At 53.9% G+C, this 24,375-nt stretch overlaps 1 protein-coding gene across 9 annotated transcripts in view; it reads left to right on the plus strand.

Annotated features, from left to right (window-relative positions):
- Positions 1-23,008, plus strand: part of SMAD3 (SMAD family member 3) — a 118,162-nt gene extending 95,154 nt beyond the window's left edge. For 4 of the 9 annotated variants that reach the window (XM_028494946.2, XM_028494947.2, XM_028494948.1 and 1 more), the window contains 8 exons: positions 206-337; positions 1,632-1,706; positions 5,066-5,116; positions 15,074-15,286; positions 17,336-17,473; positions 19,961-20,105; positions 21,135-21,370; positions 22,630-22,743. In XM_028494946.2, the coding sequence (XP_028350747.1) occupies positions 206-337; positions 1,632-1,706; positions 5,066-5,116; positions 15,074-15,286; positions 17,336-17,473; positions 19,961-20,105; positions 21,135-21,370; positions 22,630-22,643 (1,004 nt within the window). In that variant the 3' untranslated portion in view covers positions 22,644-22,743. Of the gene's footprint in view, positions 1-205; positions 338-1,631; positions 1,707-5,065; positions 5,117-15,073; positions 15,287-17,205; positions 17,520-19,696; positions 19,725-19,905; positions 20,161-21,134; positions 21,371-22,629 lie in introns of those variants that run through there. The other 5 variants (XM_055088049.1, XM_007127835.4, XM_028494952.2 and 2 more) reach the window with 5 other exon arrangements.
- The last annotated feature ends 1,367 nt before the right edge of the window (positions 23,009-24,375 follow it).

Here is a 24,375-nt window from a genome sequence, read left to right on the forward strand (position 1 = left end):
TCCCCTTCTTTCCCCTCTCTCCCTCTCCCCTCCCTCTCCCCCTTTCCCCGCTTCCTATACCCCACTCCCCCTTCTCCCTCCCCCTTTCCCCTCTCTCCCTGTCCTCTTTGTGAGGGAGGGCCTGTGGTGCATTTGGGGGTGCAGGGGCTTTGGTGCCAGCCTGGCGTCGACGTTGATCCACCTCTGCTCTGTTTCCTCTGGACAGTTCTACCTCCTGTGTTGGTACCACGCCACACAGAGATCCCGGCCGAGTTCCCCCCGCTGGACGACTACAGCCATTCCATCCCCGAAAACACTAACTTTCCCGCCGGCATCGAGCCCCAGAGCAATATTCCAGGTATGCACACGTGGGCAGTGAGGCCGGCCCAGGAGGCGGGGGCCAGATAGACCCGTCACCCGGTCTCTGCACACACGCTGGCCCGAGGCCCCTGACTCAGAACTGCATCCCTGTGGGGAGAGGACCCGTGGCCTTGGCTCCCCGCTCACTAATGATGCTTTTCTTGGCACGGAGGAGCGGCGGCGTGACCCTCCCGCCGGGCCTCGGTGCAGTCATTTATTTTGGAAGCGGAAATAGCAACGCTGTGTTTCTCTCACCGCCCTCGCGGCCGGGGCTGGAGTTCAGGCAGGATCCCCGACAGTCTGGGGGCTGCAGAGGCAGCGGGCGAGCAGAGGGCCGAGGGCCGGGCAGTGTGCGGAGAACTGGCCCTGTAAGTAAGCCCGGGGAGGGTTGCAAGCTGGGTGGGAGGTTTTATTCCACTGGGAGAAGTGGGCTCTGCCGTCAGAGTGCAAATGTTTTTAGAAGCCCCTCATTTACATGCAAATAATGTGTGAATCACCAGCACTCCGGGCGTCCAGGAAAACTGCTTGGCGGAGCTTAGCCAGTCCCAGCGCAGGTGGCTGGGCAGTGATGTGCCGCCTTACTTTCAGAGCTGGCTAGTTTGGACGCGCCTTTCACCCTGAGTGAGCTCACCGTGCTGAGGTTGACCGCAGGCCTTTGCCAAAGCGTGGGTCAGAGTGTTCAGGAGAGACCCGCTTTACAAACCCAGGCTTGCAGATCCTTCACAGGTGGCGCTGGTCCCTAGGGGTACGTTGCCCACTCTTTTGATTCAGCAAAGCAGAGAGCTGAGTCGGGGTCTGGGGGTCATTCAGAGAAATAGATTGCAATCTCTGCTGTCATGGAACTTGCATCCCACTTCGGGAGCAAAGACGTCCTCTCAAGAGACAGCAAATAACCATGGATCTGCACACGGGTAGATAGGGCGGTTTGAGGCTGTTGCCCTTCAGAGGACAGAGATGAGTGAGGCTGAGGTGAGTCCACTGCCTCTCCGGAAGGGAGGCGGAGCTTAAACCTAACCTTGAGGGATGGGGAGAAGTTTAGCCCGGCAGAGACTGTAGGAATAGGCATTTCAGACTTGGGAGTCAGGGATGGTGTGAACAAAGGTGGTCATGATCCAGGTGGGGGGCAAGAAGGAGGAAGGGCGTGAGGAAGGCGGGAGCCAGGGATCCAAGGCCCAGAGCTCCTCGGCTCCCGCCCCCTGGCATAATGGTGTGAATGTGTGAGTTTGCAAAGGGCATCTCAAGAGGCAAACCAGGGAGGCCATTTAATGAACCACCTTCCTTTCAATTCCCAGAAACCCCACCCCCGGGCTACTTGAGTGAAGATGGAGAGACCAGTGACCACCAGATGAACCACAGCATGGACGCAGGTCAGAGTCTCGTGGGGCTCCGCTCCTAAGCCTGAGTGCCCTCCCTCCCCCATCCCTCCCTCTGTCCCTCCATCCAGTATTTACAGAGCAATCACTGGGCTCGGGTCCAGGACAGAGGAGGAGAGAAGCTGCTCATAGTTCGTGGGGGAGACCAGCAAGACAGCCCACAGTCACCGTGCCGTCTCCTATATGCCCTGAGGGAAGATGCCATGTGGCAGCAGGGCACAGAGCAGGGCCACGTAACCCAGCCTGGGGACGGGGTGTTGGGGGTGCCGAGCATCACCTTGCAGTGTAGGTTTCTCTCGAGTGTCGGAGATGTGTAGGGTTTGGCCAGGCCATCAGGGCAGGCAGAGGGTGTGCCAGGCAGAGTCGGGGGCGTGGGCAGGAGAGCTGGCGAGTTCTGGGATGGCTGGAGTGTACCCCTCCAGAGACAGGAGGGCCCGTCACTCAAGGCTTCAAATGTGGCCGGGGGCTGAGGAGGAGTCCCTACAGGCTTTAAGCTGATGAGATGCTGCTGGCAGTAGGATGGAGGGTGGGCTCCATCACCTGAAATAGCTCAGGAGAGCCAAAACAGAGGCAGGGTCTTTGCTAGTGGCAGTCGAGGCCCCGAAGCATCGATTTTTATGTGATGACCAAATGTGATCTATGTGTTCCTGCTGTGAGGGACCCAGCCCAGTAATCTCCAGCCACATCTCCAGATGTTCCCGCCTCATTTGTTAACAGACCAAATTGGCTCCAGACCAGCAGTTTCTTGAATTGAACCCCAGCTGCCACATCGCATGTGCACTGTGTTGCGTGTGGTTGGGTGAGGAGGAGGGGGCCGAGCAGATGTTCCCTCCCCATGACGGCAGGCATGCCTTGTACACACAGAGCCGCCTGACACGTTGGGGCCACCTGCCCTGCACGCAGCCCAGAAGAGAGCGTAATTCCCAAAAGAAGGATGCGGGAGACTTGCATGTTTACTGTAAACATGGTCACTTGATACGTAGCCTGGGCATCATGGCCCTTGGGGTTTAGCACACATACCCCGACACACGCCTGATAGGTGGCTGACAGTGTGAACCCAGCAGGAATGCATCGAAGACCTTCCTGTATTCAATGCCAAGTGACCGCTGTAAGGGTACAGCTATTAAACGCTGGCATGGGAAGCAAGCCAGCTAAGCAGCATTTCTGCAGATGCTGTATTTCTTCTTCCTCTCCTTTCCCCCTTCCCTCCTGGCTGCTCTTCATGTTTGTGGAATGATTACAGGCAAACCTCCGAGATACTGTGGGTTCACTTCCAGACAACCACAGTAAAGCAATCACACAAATTTTTCGTTTCCCAGTACATGTAAAAGTTATGTTTACACTATAGTCTATTAAGTGTGTAATAGCATTATGTCTAAAAAAGCAGTATACACACCTTACTTAAAAAATACTTGATTGCCAAAAAATGTTAACCATCATCTGAGCCTTCAACGAGTCATAATCTTTTTTGCAATAGTAACATCAAAGATCGTGGATCGCGGGTCACCATTACCAATATAATAATGGTGAAAAAGTTAGAAATATTGTGAGAATTATCAAAATGGGAAAGAGAGGTGCAAAGTGAGCAGATGCTGTTGGAAAAACCGTGCTGATAACACTTGCTCGACGCAGGGCTGCCACAAACCTTCGTTATGTAAAAGATGCAGCATCTGCAGAGCACAGTAAAGTGCAGTAACACAAGGTCTGCCTTTACTGTTATAAAAGTGAACAGACCAAAGGAGAGGGTCTTCCGTGGGATGAGCAGCCACCTTTTCACCCTCTCAGCTCTGGTTCCTTCCCCTTCTTCTCCTTCCTTTCTGCTCCATCTTCTCTGTCTCTCCCTCCCTCCCCTCCTCCCTTGGTGTACCTGTTGTGAGCATTAATGATTTATTGAATGTGTGCCTGGGCTTTGTGGACCCCAGCCAGCCCGTGGGTGGGGTCTCCTATTTATTCTCTGCTCTTCACTCAAACCTGTCCAGTTCATGGACTTGGCTTCCCTGACAGTTGAGATGTGGTAGCGCCTCATTTGGGGCCCGAGGATCACCTTGTCCAGCCCTGCTTCTCCCCCTGACATGCACACGTGTCTGTTCAGACCAGTGAGAAGGTCCCACTGCCCTCCTGTGTCTCCGTCATTCGGGCCAGCACAAATCAGGAGACCGACACTTAACTGAGCACATACTATGTACCAGCTGTGGTATAGGCATTTTCATAGGCACGATCTCACTGCATTTCCACAAATCACACGATAGGTGGTATTCTCCCCATTTTATACCTGAGGGGAAAAAAAATCAAGGCTCAAAGAGGTCGAACCACTTTGCCAAAGTCCCATGGCTGATAAGTGGTGCCACGTCCAGACCCCGTGGCAGATTCGGAAGCTCTGCTCTTTCTGTGACTCTTCCACATCCCTCCGAAGATTGGGTGCTAGGGGTGAAAAAGAAACCCATGGTTCCTCCCTGGTCCTCAGGAAGGTTAAAGCTGAGTTAAGGAGCAGGAACAGACCCCGTTAACAGCTCAAGGCAGCGTAAGCTTAAGGCCCAGCTGGGAGGACTGTAGACTTCAGGGGCTGGAGCCGGGGCTGAAATCACAGGGCTGTCAGTCAATAAACAACTCTCCAGAGCTGGAGCCCCCTGGCTACAGGGACAAAGGAGGGACTAGCCCAGTGTTGCTTTCTGGAAAAGCAGTCCCGTGGTTTTCGGAAGGCTGACTCCCTGTGGGTTGTTTTCTTTTTTTCGGGGGAAAAAACAGGTAGAGTAACGTTACGAGAGTAGGAAGAATTGGGTAGTTAGGACTTTTTCCCACGTGTAGCATCATGTCAGTCTGCTTGCTGAGTTGTGGGGTGTCCGAGGCACCTCAGTGAGTCTCCTGAAACCTGGGGAAAAGGCTGCGTTGGTATTTGCAGGTCCTGAGCCGTGAGAACAAGACTGGTGAGGTCTGGGCAGTTGCAAAGCCTTACCTTCGCTGCCTGGGGCCTGGAGCAGCTGTGGAGGGGGTCTTCCCTGCTCCTCTGTGTCCCTCTGGGGGCTCAGTTAACGGGGAAGGTCAGTGTGAGGTCTGTGCACCCAGGCTGGGAATGCAGCAGCCCTGTGCCCAGGGGCTTGGTTAGAAGCATCAAACCATCAAGTTGTGGAAGAGACTCCAAGGTCATCCGCTCATCCATTGGTTCCACAGATGAGGAAGCTGGGGCCCGGGGAAGGGAAAGCACAGGCAAGGACGTGGGGTTTGGTCTTCTCCTGGGCCGTGGAGGCTCAGTCCAAGGTTTTCTTCCTGCCCCACCTTGATGCACATGTTCTGTCATCAGGCTCCCCAGGCCAACAGTCCTTTCTGAAGTCTCACAGCTGTGTCTCACCTCCTAGGTTCTCCAAACCTATCCCCGAATCCGATGTCCCCAGCACACAATAACTTGGGTAAGTAGCTCTTTGTCTAGATGACTCAGTCCCCCTCTAGCGGTAGCCCTGCCTGGTGGCCCTCGTGTGGAGGGGCCCCTGAAGTTGAGGCTTGCCTGCTCTGACCTGCACCATCCGCCCAGTGCAGCCCATCAGGTTTCTGGTTACATTGTTTCTGGGGTCACCCACAGAACGGGAAACCTGAGAACAGTGGTGGCAGGAAAGGCAGCCGTGTGTCGGGTTTGTATTTCCCCAGGGAGGCGGTTAGACACGAGTGAATGAAAAACCCCCGAAACCTTGTGCTTAAGAGACACGCGAGGGTCTCTGGTCAGTGAGCATCCGTGTGTGGTTTGATGCAAAGCCACGGGCAGCGGTGCAAACCGCAGCCCCCGGCTTTCGGGGACTTGTTTCAGATACACTTGCTTGGATTTTATCTGAGCACCTCATCTGACAATGATGTCATTTTTATTTAAAACAGTACCATATAAGGAATTCGGGGGAAAAAAAAAGCCAAGTTACCCATAATCCCCCTGCCCTAACACAAATATTTTTGTTTCATCTTTGGTCCCTCTGATGTTTGTGGATCAGGCACATATATTTCGGTTCATATCCATCTTTTCCTTCTGTCTTCTCATGGTTATATTGTAAACACATTTCCATACTTAGATGACTCGTTGATCATCTTGCATTATCTCATGATGTTTTGGAGCGGCTGGGCCATCATTTCCACAACCTTCCCTTAGATGTTTGATTTCTGGGTCATTTTTCTGAGATTCACTTTTCTAATCCAGGAGCATCTTTTGGCTTCAGTGTGGGGCCTGCCGGAGGGCTCAAAACAAATTAAATATTTGTTCCGTTTTTATTGAGGGGAATTTTTTTTTCTGTGTGGGTCTGGTAGCTTTAGCAAAATGTGAGTTCGATTTTTTTCCAGCCTGTATTGCTGGGGTTTGATTTTTGACTCAGGAAAAGAAGGAGTTAATATCCAAGCTTGGTGAATCAGAGTGGATTGGCCTGGCTTTTGTTCCCAGTTGTTCCCAGTCCTTGACTGATAGCATCAGATGAAGAAAGTCATCATTTGGAGCGTGGGGAGCTGCTTGAAAACCTTTTGATACAGGCTGATAAGTGGGCAGTGTGAAATGTAACTTTGGGGGATCTGTTTTATCATCTTTGTAAAATAATACCACTGTGAGTGTTGGGCTTTACAGCGGGAAGGTCACATTCCCGATGTGAAAGGACTGATGGAGTTTTTAAACACAAACTCTGAAGACTGGAAGCTATGTTAACCCTTGAGAGCTTAAAGGCCATGACTGTGAACTTGACTTTGGGCTTTCAGCTTTGGAGGCTGAGCCCTCTTACCCCACCATGGCCATGGGCGCCCTGAAGTCGACAGACATCAGAACTGGTGCTTGCCTTGGCAACCCCACTGCCTGACTTGGTGGTTCAGACCGCAAGTTGTCCTGGGTCGGTACTCACTGTGAATTCCCCTCGAGATTGTGTGGACCAGGATGACAGCATGTTCTTGAACTTGGCCCCATGGCAGAGTGCCCTGCTAGCACAGTTCTCCCTGCCTGCTGCCCTGTTCCTCAGCCTCTCGTCTGAAGGTCAGGAATTCTTAGGCCATTTCTTCCAAAGGAAGGGACAGCCTCCAAGCCTGGTGGGCAGAGAGGGGGTGCCACTCGGCTGGGAAGATGTGAATGTGGGGGACAAGTCAGCCAACAAGCCACGGTAGGACTCACGGCGAGACGGGCGCTGACAGGCCCGGCTTCCTCTCTGCTTGCCAAGCCCTCAAACCCCCGCCTTCACCCACTCAATACTATTGGTAGGGCCCCTACCATCTCACAGCCGCTGGCATCGTAGCTGTAAGGGGATGAAAGGATGGTGATGAAGATGGCAAACATTTCTCGAGAACTTGCTATTTACTGAGTGTTGTTCAGAGTGGCTCATGCATGTTAACTGAATCTTTGTAACAACTATCTAAGGTGGTGGTGCTGTGATTTTTCATTTTATGGAATAGGAAAGCAAGGAACGGATTGGTTAATGAACTTGTCCCCTTGACACAGCTAGAAAATGGAGAAGCTGGCTTTGAACTCAGGCCTTGGGGATCCAGAACTTGTGCCCCCATGTGCAGCAGGACCCTGCCTTGCTTGGTCACTTAGACTAGCTCTCCCCTTTTTCACTCAGAAGAACTAGGCTCAAGGAGACACCTGTTGACTTACAGTTGGGAACAAATGTCAGGTATGAGGGCCCTGGTGTCCCATGTTGTCCCTGGCTGGGAGCCCTGCCTGCTTGCCTGTCTCTTCCTCACTCATTCATTCTCTGGGCACTTCCTGCTTGGTTACTGTATGCCAGTCCAAGTGGGGGAGTTCAAAAAGGTGTCACAGACCCTGACATGAAGGTGCTTTTGGCCTTGTTGGGATAAATAAGGCAGGACGATAAATACTTTTTATATAGAACAAGAGGGGGGACTTCCCTGGTGGTCCAGTGGTTAAGTCCGCCTTCCAGTGCAGGGGATGTGGGTTCGCTCCCTGGTTGGGGAACTAAGATCCCACATGCTGCGGGGCAACTAATCCCTCGTGCCGCAACTACTGAGCTCATGCACTACAACTAGAGAGAAGCTGCAACGAAGAGCCCATGTGCTGCAACTATAATAAATAAATAAATAAATAAATAAATTAATTTATTTATTAAAACAAGAGGTAGGTGCAGATCAAGTACCCTGAGGGTTCAAAGGAGCAAAGGGTGGCATTCCAGTGGGGACATCATCCAGGGTGGCCAGTGTCTCCTATGTATTAACTCATTCAGTCAACATTCGCTGAGTTCCTAGTAGGTACTGATGCCGGTGGTCCAGAGCCGGGGAGGACCTTTAGGCGTTCACAGTCGGGTGGAGTGGCTGGAGGTGTCTGTCCACCGGTGATGCACTGTGCCTGGTGCCAAGGGAGCACACAGGAGGGAGGAACTGTATGTGCCCAGGAGGACAGTGCCGAGTAGGGTGGGGGGGACCTTGGAGTTGTGATGACCCGTATGAGCTGGACCTTGAAGGACAGGTGGGACACGGTGAGGCAGAGGAGGGAAGGACACCGCCGATGGAAGCAATGGCATGAAAGGGTGGGGTGAGCTCGGAGGACAGCTGGCGGTGTGGTTGGTTGGCTTGTTGGGAGGCACAGTGGAGAAGATGAGGCTCAGGGGGCTGGCAGGCTGAGAAGAGAGCCCTGAGGGCCACCCTTATGTAGCCCCGTCTTGCCTATAGGATAAGGCGAGATGGTGGGTTCTGAGTTGCGGGGGCGGTGGGGAAGCAATGGCATGAAAGGGTGGGGTGAGCTCGGAGGACAGCTGGCGGTGTGGTTGGTTGGCTTGTTGGGAGGCACAGTGGAGAAGATGAGGCTCAGGGGGCTGGCAGGCTGAGAAGAGAGCCCTGAGGGCCACCCTTATGTAGCCCCGTCTTGCCTATAGGATAAGGCGAGATGGTGGGTTCTGAGTTGCGGGGGGGGGGTGGTGGTTATCTGACGGCAGCTTCATAATGATTAATCTGGCCACTGTGTGGAATTTAAAATCTAGGGGAAATTACTGGGGCCACCCCCCCGCCCAGTCCAGTATACCCACTTAGGGTAGCCCCAGTAATTTCCCACTTAGGAAGCTGTAGCACTGAAGGAGGCTGAGATGAATGCTTTAGAGAAATGACCACGGGAGAGGAGAGGGCGTTTAAGAGTGTCATGAATCATTGGCATTTATTGATCAGCTTTAACTGGGAAAACGATGACGCTTCGGTTTAACTGAGGCAGAGCCCCAGGAGATGGGATGGGGTTTGGGGCGAAGGGTGACAGGGAGATGCTGCTGCTTGCCTGTATCCAGGAAGCAGCAGGCCGGTCAGGAGAGAGGCTGCGGCTGGAGGTGCAGCTTTGGAAGCCATTAGCATGTTTGACAGCCTTGCCCAGAGTGGAGTCAGAGACATGATTTTGTCATCAAAAGAGTTTGGAAAGCCTATACTGTGCCCCCTCTTGGGGCCCCCAGGGCAACCGCAGTGTAAAGCCTCTGAGAGTCCTGCAGAAAGGAGGCCTGTTTGGTCCATCGTTTCTCCCACTGGGTCCAACCTCTGTTGGAACACTTTTCTCTTACCATCCCATTGACCCTCCCATAGATCTCACTTTGGAAACACTGATGAAGGTTCGGCTGAAGTCCTGGGAGTAGATGGATTCAGTGGAGAGGGAGACCCAGCTCAAGAAGGAAAGAGGGCTGAAGACAGACTCATGGGACCCCCTCGGGAAGAGGCTGAGGGTCAGGTGGAGGATGGGGCCTCAGGGAGGGGAGGGGGTGCTGAAGGACACAGTGGGTGGGTTCTGCAGAGATGCGAAGTGAGAAGAGAACTCCTCGTGAGTTCAAGGGCATCCTTTGGGGATAAGAGGGTGGTGGGGTGGGCAGCACGCAGCAGCTGCCTCTGCGTTTCTCCTTTGTGGCTGGCATGTCCCAAACAGTAGGATGCTGACAGGCACACGGAGAGTTCTCCCCGGAGAGAGACAGGGCATCTCAGGACACCTATTATTTCTAGTAAAGGAGTTATTATACAAAAAGAAAGCAAGCATAGGACATCTGGCTGCTGCTTCATTTCCTCCCTCCTCCAGGCAAAAGATTGTACCTCCTGCCACAGTAAAGCCACTTGGGGTGCCTCATGGAGGAGCCCCATGAGTGACTGAAAGGCAGCTCAGCTTCTGGCCGGAGGCAGGCTCTGGGGAGGTCCCAGGGCTTTGTTTTGCAGGGAAGGGATGTGAGCAGGTGATGTTCCTGTTATTACACATCATGCCGGATGAGTCACCTGGAATTTCCTAAGGATTTAGGTCAAGGATTGGAGCAAATGGAGGGGAAGGAGGAGGGAGGCGGAGAGAGAGAAGAAAGATAACGAGCTGGATCCTGCCGGTGAGTAAAGTTGTTCTCTGCTTTAAAGTGAGACATCTCGGGAGGGGCCTTGACTGGGGGAAACGAGGTACCAGGGAATGTCCTGGGGCAGCGGCTGAGCTGGCGTTTAAGGAGGTGATGGTTTCCCGGAGGACCCTGGGCTGAGGCTGCCTTCCTCTCCTGCCAGGAGAAGGGGGCCCTGGTGGCAGAGTAGCAGGGGCCCCGAGAGAGGGCAGGGGCCCACGTTACAGGCCCTACCCGATCCCAGGTGCCTTGGGCTGCTGCACAAGTTCTTTTCCGAGGCCTCATTGGGCTTTAATCTTCCATAAGCTTGGGACACCACAGGCGGGCATCTTCACGGCAGGAAGTCGGCTGCCGGCTGGACCGTCACGCTCCCGAGGGTCCGTCCAGCTCTTAGACTTTTCCACTGTTCTTGGTTTCAGTAAACTGGTCCTAGGTTGAAAGAGCATGGGGCCTTTTCTGTGTAAAACTGGGTTTGTTGCCTAATCCTTGGTGAGACAAGTTGGATTTGGTGCCCGGGCGCTGGGACACAGCTGGCCTGGGCCTGCAGGGACCTAACCCTCAGGTACACAGGTGGCTCAGGCACAGGGGTAGAGAGTGTTTTCACAGCCACCTGCGCTGGGCCTTGAAGGTTGCGTCCTGGCAGATGAGGGGGAGCAGTCCAGGCAGGGGAAATGCACATGGGGGTTGGGGCGTGGAAGTCTCCTGGCCTGAGGCAGAGCCGCCTTCCACAGGTGAGCAGGGCGCAGACTAACTTAGCAGCCGTTTGTGTTCTGACCTTTAGCTTTACAGCGTCGCTGCTCCCGGCCCTTGGCCAGTCCCTGCTTTCGATGTATAGTAGAAAGTTAATTTCCCTGCTCCGACCTCCCCCCGCTTTTGTTTACCGGATTTGGATCTCTCGCACATGTTTTTAATAGGCATCCCTTTGCCTTCTGGGTTTTATTCTGTTTTCTTTTCCTTAAACAAAACAGAAAGTCAATGCCAGCTTGGAATCGGGCTCAGAGCTGAAGCCAGCTAATGCGTTAGGCTGGCAGGGGGCCAGTCAAGAATTAAGTGCCCTGTGCTCCTCGAGTGGTCTGGCCGACACCGCACTGGTGGGGACAGGGGGCCAAGAACGGCTGGAGCGGGAGGATCCTGCGTCTGCAACACCTCTGCTGCAGGAAGAGAGATTGGCACAGACTCAGCAGTCTGGCCGAGAGCAGAAGCGTTTGAAGGGAAGGCCTTGGGCACATGCCATCAGCTGCCACTCCAGGTGTGCTGAGTCCTTGGCCTAGAGAAGCGGAACCACTTTTCATTGGGGCAGGTCACCTTACCCTGTAGAGTTGTCCTCCCAGAGGAGCCTGTGAGTGGCATATGTTCAGGGTTTTTAGAAGCAACCTTACATAAAATTGCTTCTGCATTTGTTGGGAAACTCTTGAAACTAGGGTAGGTTGGCTGGCTGGATTGTTTGACATGGGGGAGGAGTAGCCACCTGAAGATGTCATTTAAGATTTAGTGCCCAGGACAAGTTTTGTTTCCCCTGCAGAACTAGTAAGAATTGTGTGTCCACCAACCAGAGCCATGTAGCATATTATGCTCCCTTTTTGCCTTGTCTGCTAGGAAGCTTAGAGCCAAGCTGAGTGCTCTTTCAGTAGCTATAACTTCATGGTTAGCCTGTTTATAGTCTTCTCTTTTCCAGGGTCCTGACTTTGTCTTGTTTGGAACCATGGTGTGGATAAGTCCTTTGATAGGAAAGAAATGAGAGCATACATGAAGTTTAAAATAAGGTGCCATTCAAGGCATAACCCAGAGTTGGTGATCATACTTGGGTCTGCAGCTCCTCTTACAGAAATGCCTTGAGGAAGCACTGAGGGATGATGGGAGGGAGAGAGGTGAAAGGCAGGGCTGTCAGTTGTTTGCAGACAACAGTAAGTGCATGGCTGCGGTGCTGCTTCTGAATGTAGGTCAGCTCGTCCAAACAGCACTCCCTGAAATGGCAGCCTTCAGACTTTGCCTTGGCCTGACTGCTCTGTTCCCCCAACTAGCATCTTCTTAATTATGTGTCAGGCTCCTGCATCCTGTGTTTTCCACAACACTGTTCAGTGAGTGTCTGTGAGTTGCAGGGATGTTTAGATAAGGGCTCAGATCTGCTTGGGAGGGCCTCTTGGGCTAGGACCCCAAGCCTCTCTCTGATTCCAAGACACCTTGAAGCCCACACATGCCCAGAATATGGTTCTGGCCCCATGTTATCCAACGGGTGGCCTGCTGGCTTCTTTTCTTTTGACGGGTGGGCTGGGTCAGTGTTCCTGGGAGCCTAGCTCGCTCACTTCTGCCTGGACTAAGCTCAGGGGGTGCTGGAAAAGGCTTTATAATTTGGAGATGAAGACTGCTCTGTTCTGTACTTGGCTAGAGAAGCCAAGGCCAGCCCAGATCGGCCATAGCTGCCTCTTCAGGGTGACCCATGCCAGAATCACCGTGACTTACATGGTCTGCTTTCAGTGGCTTCCAGTACACTGCAGTCACTGTTCAGACTGGGCCACTGAGGCCAGAGAGGGACGTCATGTCCCTAAGGTTGAACAGCAGGGTCAGCAGAGCTTGCCTCTGGGAATTCCCCAGTACCTCTTGGCCCTGACACGTTGCCAGACCACTTTGAAGGCTTGGAGTGCACTTGGATTTCTTAGGTGGTGGTGGTTGTTTTTTTTTTTTAAGGTTTCCAAAGCAACATAGCTCACATTTTAGTGACCACATTGTTTAGAATATAGCTTATCTCATTGGAATGTCAAGCATCGAGCAAAGCCAGAGCCGGATGTGGCTGGCGTGGCTCAATGCAGCCTCAGGGGCACTGGCCGCAGGCCATGGTCGCTCCTGCCCCATCACACCACTTTCACCATTAAGTAGTGTGGGCCCTGGCAAGAGAAGGAGGGGCAAGGACACTTTGCTCCTTTCGGATGGAGGTCAGGACAAGAACAGGATCTTTTCAAGGTCATATAACCAAAATTATTATAATTTCTGTTAACACCGTTTATTGAGTGCTTGATGTGTGCCCTGCTCTCCACTTGAATTATCTCAGTCCATCCACAAACAGTGCCTGATGATAAAGGAGATTCTCCACTCTGGTGACCTGGGGGGGATGTGGACACTGAAACTCAGAGTTTAGCTGGCTTGCTCAGCAGCACACAGCTGGTCTGCGTCTGAGCGGAGGGTGGACGATGGTCCACCTAGCCTTGAAGCTTGTGCTCCATGACCTGGTCAAACATCTAGGGCAGTGGTTTTCAACTGGGGCCTATTTTGCCCCGTGGAAGACTTCTCACAATGTCTGGAGGCATTTCTTACTGTCACAGCTGGGATGGTGAGATGGATGTGTGCTGCCGGCATCTAGTGGGCAGAGGCCAGGGATGCTGTGCACATCCTAGAGTGCCCAGGACCCTCTCCCCACAAAGACAGAATTATCTGGCCCCAAATCTCAATAGTGCCGAGGTTGAGAAACCTGATCCTAGGTGTCCTGACCCTCTAGCTGACTCTTCCTGGGTGTGTTGAGCGCAGGGATGTCACCGGGCTGCAGCTCCTCCCGTGTGTGCTGACCTTCTCTTTACCCTTAGACGGGATCATGGACGTAGACCCCAGAAGGAGGTCAGGGCCACTTTGCCCTGCAGGGGGACCCGGGCCCCTCCTGGAACAGCTTCTGATATTTTCTCTCCCGGGCTTTACGCACTTTCAGAGGTCTGGTGAGCTGAGCAGAGGTTCTCGTGGGTTCTCTCGCTCTGGGAAGTTGCCCGGCGGTCGGTGAGCAGGGGTCTCGGGCCAGTGCTGAGACTCGGCACGGCGGCGAGCCCTTCCCATCACTCTCACTGGCTCCCGCAAAGACACGCCCTGAGTGACCAAAGACACGCCCTGAATGACGGCTCCACGTATATGTAAGAGCCAGAGCAAGTGACTCAGGCTGGAGGTCTGAGACGGAGGAATGAGAGCAGCAGAATCCCTGATTTGCCAGCAGACCGTGGGATTCAAGTAGGCAGAGAGCAGCATGTGGCCCAGGGAGCAGTGCAGAGCAGAGAAGCAGCTGGAAGGGCTGGCTGGAGTGCTGGGGAGTCCTGTCGGAGGCGTGGCACTGCTGCAAGTGAGGAATGACGAGGGCCCGGCCCAGGGCCAAGAGGATGGACCCTAAGGTGGGAGGTGACACACAGACGGGCAGGAGGAGGGCAGGGGTACCCGGGCAGGTGTGGAGCCTGGAACAGCTGGAGGTGACAGGAGGCGTAGGGAATCACGGGGAAGGTGACGTGGAGGCACGTGAGGGGAAACCTCTATTTCAGGGGTTCCCACCTCTTCTGAGAACCACCCCCTCACAGGATGGCAGTTTGCTCTGAGGAGCCCTTGACCGAGACACAGACTGACAACTAGGATAAATTCAGAGCTTCTTTTAGGTGAGTTTGTGTCTTAGCCACCGCGACAGATGGCATCTGGATACATTTGGAAGATAGTTTCCGTAATAAGAGGCAGGGACTCAGTTCACTCTGTAGACAGTAGTGCCTGGTGCCCGTGTGGCTGTAGACGCGACCCCCCCGGGGCCACACCAGCCTTGTCATTTCACAGGCTTGGACGCTGCCGCCCGACAGGCTAGGAGTTAGCCCGCGACCAGGCAGAGCCAGAAGCTGCAAGCCCTTCTGGGGGGCAGAGATCAGCATGGGTTACTCTGGGTACCTTGGGAGAGAGGCAGATGGTGTGGCCAGACCACAGTGGGCACTTTGGCCTGTCTGGTGCGTTTAGCCAGGTGCTTGTTGGTCTCAGGGCCTTTTGGGTTTGACCCAGCACCTCCTTGAATACTGCTTCAACCCAAGGCCAGGCCGGGCGGGACAGGGCCTTCGTGAGCTCAAACAAAATAAAAAGTGCCAAGGCCAGTGGCATGCTTCTCCCAACACCTGAGGATTTTGTCCCACTGGATCCTGCGAGTTTTACACAGTAAAAGGGTGGCGGGGGGGGATTATAATGCCCTGAGAGGTGGGGAAACAGGCTTCTGGAGCATTTAGGGGACCCCATCCAGGAGCACAGGGGCTGGGGGGCCCCCTGACCCAGCGGCCCGGCCTGTCTCCTCAGACCTGCAGCCCGTCACCTACTGCGAGCCGGCCTTCTGGTGCTCCATCTCCTACTACGAGCTCAACCAGCGTGTCGGGGAGACATTCCATGCCTCGCAGCCGTCCATGACAGTGGATGGCTTCACCGATCCCTCCAACTCAGAGCGCTTCTGCCTGGGGTTGCTCTCCAACGTCAACAGGAACGCGGCCGTGGAGCTGACGCGGAGGCATATCGGTAAGGGGCAGCCGCGTTCCCCCCGTGACACCACCCCGTGCCCCAGGCAGCACAGCCCCTGCCAGAACCCACCAGCCACCACTGAGTGCCTCCCCCATGCCCGTCCCCCAGGCTCCGCATTGCCTTGTTTAGGGGCCAGACAGGTAGACTTCCGGTTGCTTGATCGTTCCCACTCAGAGACCATTCTGAAATTTTGAAAGCCACAGAGGAGGACAGTTGGCTTTCTTGAGAAAGGCAACCGTGCAATTCTCTTAATAAAAATACCCTCGAAGTACCGATAGGTGGACAAGTATATAGTCCACCTTGGAGGGATGATATTCTGTTTGTTCGCTTCATATATGATTGTTCTAGGAACTTAGAAGAGGTGGAGAGACCAGTATTGCCCGCTGCCGGGACACCACTGCTGCTATCACTCTTTCCTGACACCCAGCACGTGGTGAAAGATCACTTAGTTTAGGGAGGATGAAGCCTTGCTGGGTGTCACTTGGTTTGCTCATAAAATTATCATGCTGAGGATGTTCTCAACTTGGCGATCCAGAGTCCTAGAAGGGCCATAGAGATGGTGTAGAGATGGTGGGTATTCTCAGACATTGTTCAGTGCAAGCAGGGTGGCCGAGGGGTTCCAGAGTAAACTCAGGAGCTGGGCAGGGCAGCAGGGGTCTGGGCGCATGTGAACCAGAGCACCTCTGCTCTTGTTTGTATTATATCTTGCGCCTGCACAGAAGATTTCATTTGGAGAGAGGGTTTTACAGTCAAGAAAAGTTTGGAAGCCATGGGCCTGCGCCAGTGTGCCTATTTTCCAGGGAATAATAACCTGATGCCCAGGGAGGGGCAGAGCCCTGCAGAGGCCACACAGCAAGTGTGTAACACAGTCGGTGACAAACTGCCCCCTCCTGCCCGAGCCTGCATCCTTCCCAGACAGCCTCCTAATTGTTTCCTTTTAAAAAGATCCTCGGTGGTATACACAGGTGTTTACTTACTCACTTTATACCTTTCTATATTTAAAATATAACATTTGAAAAATTACCCAAACGTTTTTGTTCTTTGGGTCTGGGTCTTCCCACCTCCGCCTTCCGCTCTTGACCGACATAACTCCAGGGCGCCTCCTAGTGGCCCCCGAGTCTGTCAGCACCCTGGTGTCCGTGAGCCGCCAAGTCCCCGTAGCACTGAGCCAGGAAGAACTGGGGAGTGGCGGGGCCGGGGACAGTGGTGGGACGAGGAGGCAGGCCTGCAGCCGGTCACCTGGTTTCCATCCCACTCCACGTTGCGCCTGTGAAAGCTGGCTCCATTCCCCGGCCCTCTGGGCCTCTGCCCCCAGGAGTGGGAACAAAGACCTTCCAGGCAGGAGAAGAGAACATCCCCTGGCTGAGCAGAGACTCGTTGTCAGAGGGTTTATGTAACTTGCTTGAATTGCAGAGCCAATTTAAAAATAATTTCTGTCCATCTGGAGTGGATTTAAGAGATGAAGGAAAAGTAAATGATATAAAGCTATGGAATGTTTTAGAAAAATGCATTGAGGGGAGAAAGGTACAGGGAGTGTCACTAATTAAGCCATCCTTGCAGTGAAGGGCTCCTGGGGTATCTGCTGCCTCAGGAGGAGCTCTGCAGGCCGACAAAATGAGTTTCTGAATCCTGGAGGGGGAGGGGACCTAGTAGTAGTAGTAGTAGCAGCAGCAGCAGCAACTACTGCTCACCAGGCACTTGCTGTGTGTCTTACAGCAGCCCCATGAGGTAGGTATTATTGTTACCCCCATCTTACAGATGAAGAAACTGAGGCTCAGCGGCTGAGTAACTTGCCTGAGGCCCATGGCGGGTCATTGGCAGAGGCTGCTGTTAAGACTTACCCATGCTCTTTCCTCGTCGTCTGCCTCCCCAGCTTTGGCAACCTAGCATCACCCATCACTTCCCTGTGTGTTTAGGCTTGGGCTCTGGGACCCGTTTGCCTGGTGACCCTGGCAGAGAACCAGTCACTTGGAGCATCGGCTGCAGTTCTGCCTCCTTTGGTAGCCTCAGCTGGTGCCAGGACCACTCTGACCCGAATCTCTCTAGGGCGAGGCGTGCGGCTGTACTACATCGGAGGCGAGGTCTTCGCAGAGTGCCTCAGCGACAGTGCCATCTTTGTCCAGTCTCCCAACTGTAACCAGCGCTACGGCTGGCACCCAGCCACCGTCTGCAAGATCCCACCAGGTAACACCACCGACATACCCACCCTTTCCCTGAGGTCCTCTCCTCTGCGGCACGTGCCTGGGATGCTGGAAAGGTTTCTTCTCTCTTACCTTTTCTCCTCGTTGGTGTTTGCATTAACAATCTGGAGATGCTTCCCTTGGGTTTTCTCTCCGCCTTGCTGTCTTAGTGTGATGCCTCCGAACCTTTGGGGAGCAGACGCAGCATCTGACAGATCTGCCTTTGATCTCTGGGTACCTGTTCATTGCCTGTGTGCATAGATGCTAAGATAGTATGCCTGCTTCCTTCCTTCTTTTCTCCCTCCCTCCCTTCCTTCCTAAAGCCAAGCCAGATGCTGTAGGGGGATGGAGGGGTGCAGGAAGCCCTCCTGCTGTCCCCACAGACCTTACCCATCAGCTGAGTGTACAACGCAAAGACACAAATGCGTTTAATACAAGGGAGGGTGCTATGCACCATGCCAAGCAGCACAGGTAATGTGCTTTTGGATCCAAGGGGAAAAACACATTTAACTGTTAGGATGGATCAGGAAAGGCTTCATGGAGGAGAAGGCATTTGGGCTTGGAGCGGTAGGTAAGCATTAGGCATAGGGTGATGGTGGGGTGGGGTCCGTAAGGGCATCCCAGGCAGAGGGAACGCTATGGGCGAAGGCCCAGAGGTGACGGAGGGCAGGGCACACGTGGGCTGCACTCTGCCGGCAGCGGAGGCCGTTTAAACGACGGTCGGGAGACATGTTTAGAAAACATGATGGGACCAGGACATGAGAAGGTTTTGCTTTTATTCAGGGGGACTGTTGAGGGTTTTCTGAGTAGGGCTACGAATCCCACCTGTACTCCAAGGGGTGGCAGGCTCACCCCAGAGGGTGGCTTGGACAGGGCCAGGCCTGCGTAGATGACCAGGCCGGTGGCTGATCTCGTCCAAGGCCTCTTTATTTAGAAAGCTGAGGCAGAAAGCCCCCGCCGAAGCCCACTTCTCCCAGGGCACGCAGCCGCAGAGTGTGGACTATGCCCGGTGGGTAGATTGTGTGGCTCAGTCCATTGCCTGCGGCACGTGTGTGGCATGTCTTCCCGCTCACGAAGTAGCAGGTGATGGTGGAGCGGAGGGTCATGGGCTGGATCAACTTAAGAATGCAAAGAGTGTGAGACGCTCGTGGTGCTCTCCATTTCTGGAACGTCGTGTGGTTGCGTTTACAGAGCACACGGCTATCTTGGGGCTCACTTAGTCCTCACCAGTTATTCTAGCTCTTCAGGGGAGGAGGCATGCTGAGGAGACAAGTTCAGAGAGGCTAAGCTACCTGCAAAGGACACACAGCTAGTAAGTGGCTGAGCCAGGATGAGCCTAGGGCTGTGTGCTCCTCTGCTGCTTGCTGGGCGGGGGACCGGAACCGACCTTGGGCTCTGCTTCACCCCTCTTCCCCTCAGAGAAAATGAGAAGAGGAAGTCCAGATGCGCACTTGGCTTTCTGCCCATCCCCTGGCCCCGCCCTCTCCCTCTCTCTGGTTCGGGCAGAGCTGGCTGTGGTGCTGGATGTTATCTCATGGAATGTCAGAGCTGGGGGCCCTCCGAGGCCAGCCTCTCCTTTCACAAGGGAGACACGGGCTTAGAAGAGAAAGTGACCAGCCCAGAGTCACGCAGCAAGCCGAGGGGCACAGTGCTGGCCCGTTAGTGTCACCTCAGCTCACCTTTTGGGCATTTTCGGCATGTGCTTTTTTTGTCTTTTTTCTGATTGACACGTTCCTGGCACTCAGGCGGTAGGACTTCAAACAGGAGATTTACTGTAAACCTTATGTGTGCCTGTCTCTGGTTTTATGCCTGGAGTTAGGTACACACCTTCACTTTGCCGAGAATGTCACCCCACCCCAGCCTCGTGCCCAGAGTCCAAGATGTGGCCCAGATCTCTCGCTCCCTCCTGGCCCGGGCAGAGGTGGATTTGTTGGAGGAGCCCAGGTGGAAGGTGCCCAGGACCCTCTGCCGAGCTCCTGTTGGCACGGCAGGCCGGGTAGCCTCTCAGCTGGCCCGTCTCTCCGGTGCTCCCTCCATCATAGGGCAAGGAATCCTGTTCCCCAGGAGGCTGGCCACACCCGCACACCACGTGGGCCTTCAGGCTCGTGACCCTGCCTCTGTTCCCTGGAGTCCTGCCTTGGCCCCTTCGCCCAGGGCAGGGCCCACCTCTCCCAACCGTTTCCCTGTTCCTGGGCTCACTTTACTGTCTTCCTCAGCCTTCCCACAGCTCTGGGAACTGGAGCTTATGGGCCGCTGTTTAACTCTCCCCGCCTCACCTGTGTCAGCTGCATCTCCCCATCAAGGCGGTGATGGCTTTCGGGGCAGGGACCACGTGGGCTCGCCCCCAGTGTGGTGCTGAGCCTGGAATCTGTGGCTAACATGGGAACACCGGTCCGGGTGACCCTGGGTGGTGGGGGGCTTTGGCCAGGAGAGGAGCTCCGGACAAGTGCACTCTTCGTCCCCACGAGCACTGTTTTTGTTCTGTTGGCAGGATGCAACCTGAAGATCTTCAACAACCAGGAGTTTGCCGCCCTCCTGGCTCAGTCTGTCAACCAGGGCTTCGAGGCCGTGTACCAGCTGACCCGGATGTGCACCATCCGCATGAGCTTCGTCAAGGGCTGGGGAGCCGAGTACAGGTCGGGGTTGGGGCGCCTGTCCCCGGGATGCGGGGACCGCAGGTGGCTCAGAACACAGAGCAAGGGCTCCCCAGAGATGAGCTAGGCTGGCCCTTGCCCCGCAAAGCAGAGAGACCGGGGATCCGAGCGGGGCCAAGTCCCACTGGACAAGGAGAGCTGAGCAGTGCTCGCCCAGTGCTTCTCGGTGCTTCTCAGGAGCTGGGAGCATTCCATCCTCACCACAGCCCTGGGTGGGGATGCTGGCATTGTCCCCGTTGTAAGAATGAGGGAACAAAGGCCCAGGGAGGGAAAGCGACTTGCCTGAAGTTGCATCATTTGTGGAAAAGCTGAGCCTAGAACTATGTCCTCTTGGCGTCTTCCTCCTTGTTCGTTTTGGGCAGGTGGTTTTAGCACGACCCTCTCCGGGGAGTTAAGTCTTCATGTCACTGTTTCTTCTCTCCTCTGTGGCTCCATCTCTGACCCGCTGACCCTGAGGATCTAGGATATTAAAACTGAGAAGCAGGGAAGGGAGGAGGAGATTTGGGTATGAGAAGCAGGGAAGGGAGGAGGAGATTTGGGTAGTCAAAGGAACAAAATTTACTTGCTCAGAAATGATTTTTTCAGAATTTCAGATACTGGTTTAAACATGGCACTGGTCAGGGGTGTCCCTGGTTTGCTCTGTCGAATCTCTCGGGCCACTCTGGTGTGGGCTTAGAGAAGCCCGTTCCTTTTCCTTCCACACCTGGACAGGAGTTTCCCCTAGAGGCAGGTCTGTGTGCCCAGCCCCGACTCCGCGGCAGACACAGAGGTGCCCACACGTCAGCTGGAGCCAGCGCCTTGCAAGTTACTCTCCCCTTCTCTTCATTTTTCCAGATGTTTGGAATCCATTTTGTTTTGCAGTCATTCTGCACCCAGGCCAAACCCATTTCAGTATTGGCTCTGGGCCACCATTTATAATGAAATCCAGATGAGCATGACTTATGGAAAGTCAGATTCTCATTAGAGGATTTCGGTCCATAAAATCCTCCTCTTTCATTTACCGTACTTTAGCTGCTGTTCTCCGTGTCTGCCCCACAGTGCCAGGGAACACGGCACCTTGGTCTCTGGGGTCTCTCTCAAATCCGGGATGAATGACCAGTTGAGCTATCTGAGTGGTCAGCCGTCGGAGAACTTACAACCCAGTTATAATGGCCTGGCATTAGCCCAGGCCCGAAGGCCCAGCCCGAGGGACGTTTTAGCTCACCTTTTGGCCTTGGCTGAATCATTTAGGGAGCAAGAGTTGAAAGGTTAGAAAATTAATCTTGTTTTTAGTTGGGGAAGGGAAATACTTAAAGATGGACCCAGTGGAAAAGAGCCAGAGGGAGGTCCATTTGTTCCTGTTAGCACTCAGACTGCAGTCCAGAGGGCCACACTCAGGCACCCAGGTCAGGCAGGCACGCCAGGGCTGAGTCTGCAAGCCCATTTCTAACCCTCCACTCGGGAGAACCGCAGGCCAAGCAAGGAGGGTGGTGACCTCGGGCCAGCGGCTCTTGACCTGGCGCGGCACTGCAGTCCTCCAGCTTCAGGTGCTTGGGAAGAGGCCCCTGCTGGCAGAAGCCTTTCCCTGGGGGCACTGTGTCACCGTGCAGGACATACTGCCAGCACACCTAGTCCTGTGCAGCCCACCACGTCACTGCCACCTGGCAGCACCGCAGAGCAGCCTAACTGGTGGTGCGGCCCCTTCCCAGAACAGTCTCGCCCTCCTCCTGCCTCCTGGGCCAAGGAGAGTAAGGTTTCACCCCTTCCTGTGAGGTGGCTGAAAGCAGGGCCCAGGCCTCTCACCTCCAGCTGGCACCAGCGCCTCCGGCCTAAGCAGATAGCCTTTGCTCAGTGGAGGCCTTTGGGAGCTTGCCTGCAAGCTGCGTCATCAACCAGCCCGAATTTAGACAAAGTGCTTTGGGGAAAAGAAACGTGTGGTGTGCCTTGGTTTTTTCCAGTAATTGTTCCATGGCTCGCTCTGCTCGTAAGATTTTCCAAAATAAGGCCATAGATGGGAATTGTATCAGCACATTGGGGACGGACAGCATGTGGACTCTGTCGGCGCTTTGTAAGAAACACCCCTCAATCAGGCAGACGCACGTCATCGCGGCCCGCTGGTGGTGGGTCGGGGCTGAAGGCAGGGGAGCTTAGGTGCCGTCTCCGGACAGGGGGACCAGAGAGACCTTTGCTCTGGCTGAGGTTCTCCATCAGGAGCCCATCAAGGCAACCGGGGGGCCTCTGGGGTACCCTGGAATTTGCCTTACATGTTCCTGTTTAAGGGGGCCACCTCCTTCCCTGGTGCAGGAGAACCTGATTTACTCAAAGCCCTTCCTGCTTGGAGTTTGGCCCGGCAGTTTCAGCAAGTTAGTGGCACCTCCTCCAGGACAGGGTCTAGCAAGGCAGTCCGTATCTCTGGCTCTGGGAAGAAGCCTGTCACCAAAGCAGGAAAAGGCATTCTGACATGCATGTGTGTGCTTCTGGACATTCTTAACATCCCCCAACCCACCCCTTTCCCAATGTCTTGCAGGAGACAGACCGTGACCAGCACCCCCTGCTGGATCGAGCTGCACCTGAATGGGCCTTTGCAGTGGCTTGACAAGGTCCTCACCCAGATGGGCTCCCCAAGCATCCGCTGCTCCAGTGTATCTTAGAGACAATGGGTGTGAAGGGGGAGGGCGGGGAGGGTGGGCTTGGGGAAAATGGCCATGTAGGAGGTGGAGAAATCAGAACTCAAATCACTGTTGTCAAAGAAGAAGAAATTTTTCTCCCTCAACCAAAGTGGCACCATGAAAGCAAACCCAGAGATGGATTTTTATGAACAGCTGTATCTGCTGAACACATTTGCCCTTTGGCTCTGGTGTGAAGGGCAAGAAATGGCTTCTGCTCTGGTGGCTTGAGCAAACAGGTAGTATTTTACCACCTGCCCCCTCCCCCAGCACCCTTTTCTTTTAATGACAGCAAACTGAGATGTCACTGCCCAACAGGAAACGGCCCTGTGGTCAGGACCCAGTGTGGAATTCGCCTTGGGCACTCTAGAGGCAGGGAGAAGCCGGCAGGCAGGGGTATGAGCGCACCTCAGGCCCAGCCCTCCTCTTCCAGTGAGCATTCCTGAACCCCAGCAGCGGCAGACCTTGCACCCTGGGCGCTGAATTGACTTGGGGTGGGGAGGGGTCTTGTCTGTCTCCACCCCTCGGGGAGCATACTGATTGGTGTGAGCGAGTGTGTCCAGAACTGAGCATACAGGGACCGGTGGGAAAAGGTGGTGACACCTCTTCTTTAAAAACACTCTTTAAGTTATCTGCATTTTCAGCAGTTGGAAGGATCTGTTGAGGCTCAGCACGTAGGAAATGTATAGTTTGTAGCATCACATTAATCTCAAAGAGATTTGAATTATGTGAAGTGTTCCCGGGAGGGAAGCAGGAGGCAGTTGTCCGTGATGGTGTTCAGGCTGAGGCAGCACCACCACGGTGCGCGGGTCCCCGGTCACCTGTAAGAGCTCGCTCTGCTTTCCCAAGCATTCGGCTATGTTGGCTGATGTAGTCAGTTGCGTTAATTAAATGAACTTTATCGTATGCTCTTTTAAACCTTTGTTTTATATTTAAAAAAAAAAACAAAAAACCCTGGGTTGGCACGTTGATTGGGAAACCAGAGGGGGACCCAGCAACTTCTCCCCCAAAGTGAAGCTTTTCCAGGTTTTGTTGAGAAGACACCTGCCAGCACTTTTGGAAGCTGAAATTAACAGAAGCAAATTCACCAGGAGGGAAAGATCTCAGACCAACACAAAAGCAAATGAAAGGGCTATTAAAATATATTTTTTTACACCTTTGAAAATTGCAGGTTTGGTGCAAAGAGGTCTGTCATCTTTCCCCTGGGATATGAGATTATCTAGCTCACGGTAGAGGATCATCAGTGACAACTCTTAGCAGTTATAATGTGTAATAAGTACTGCTCCCAGTGGCAATTAGTGAGAAAACTACTATAAGTTATTTCAACTGGAAAAAAAAAAAAACAGCCCTCTTCTACTGGCCTTTTGCAGGATACAGCAGATGGAATTGCCACTTGCAATTGGTACTTTATACTTTGCTGCTGTTTTTGTATGAAATGACTTATCCCATATTTTTGCATGGATTTCTACCAGGAAAAATAAAGGGATTTCCTATGGAAGTCCTGTCTTAATTGCAGGTGAAGGGAAGAAAGTGTACACTTTTGGCAGGTATAAACCTCAAATGTGATGACATTTCTGATGCTATGTGGAGATGTTGGGGGCTTCCTG

This window comes from Physeter macrocephalus, chromosome 11 (genome assembly GCF_002837175.3).
Source record: "Physeter macrocephalus isolate SW-GA chromosome 11, ASM283717v5, whole genome shotgun sequence".
In the NCBI taxonomy this organism is placed as follows: Eukaryota; Metazoa; Chordata; class Mammalia; order Artiodactyla; family Physeteridae; genus Physeter; species Physeter macrocephalus.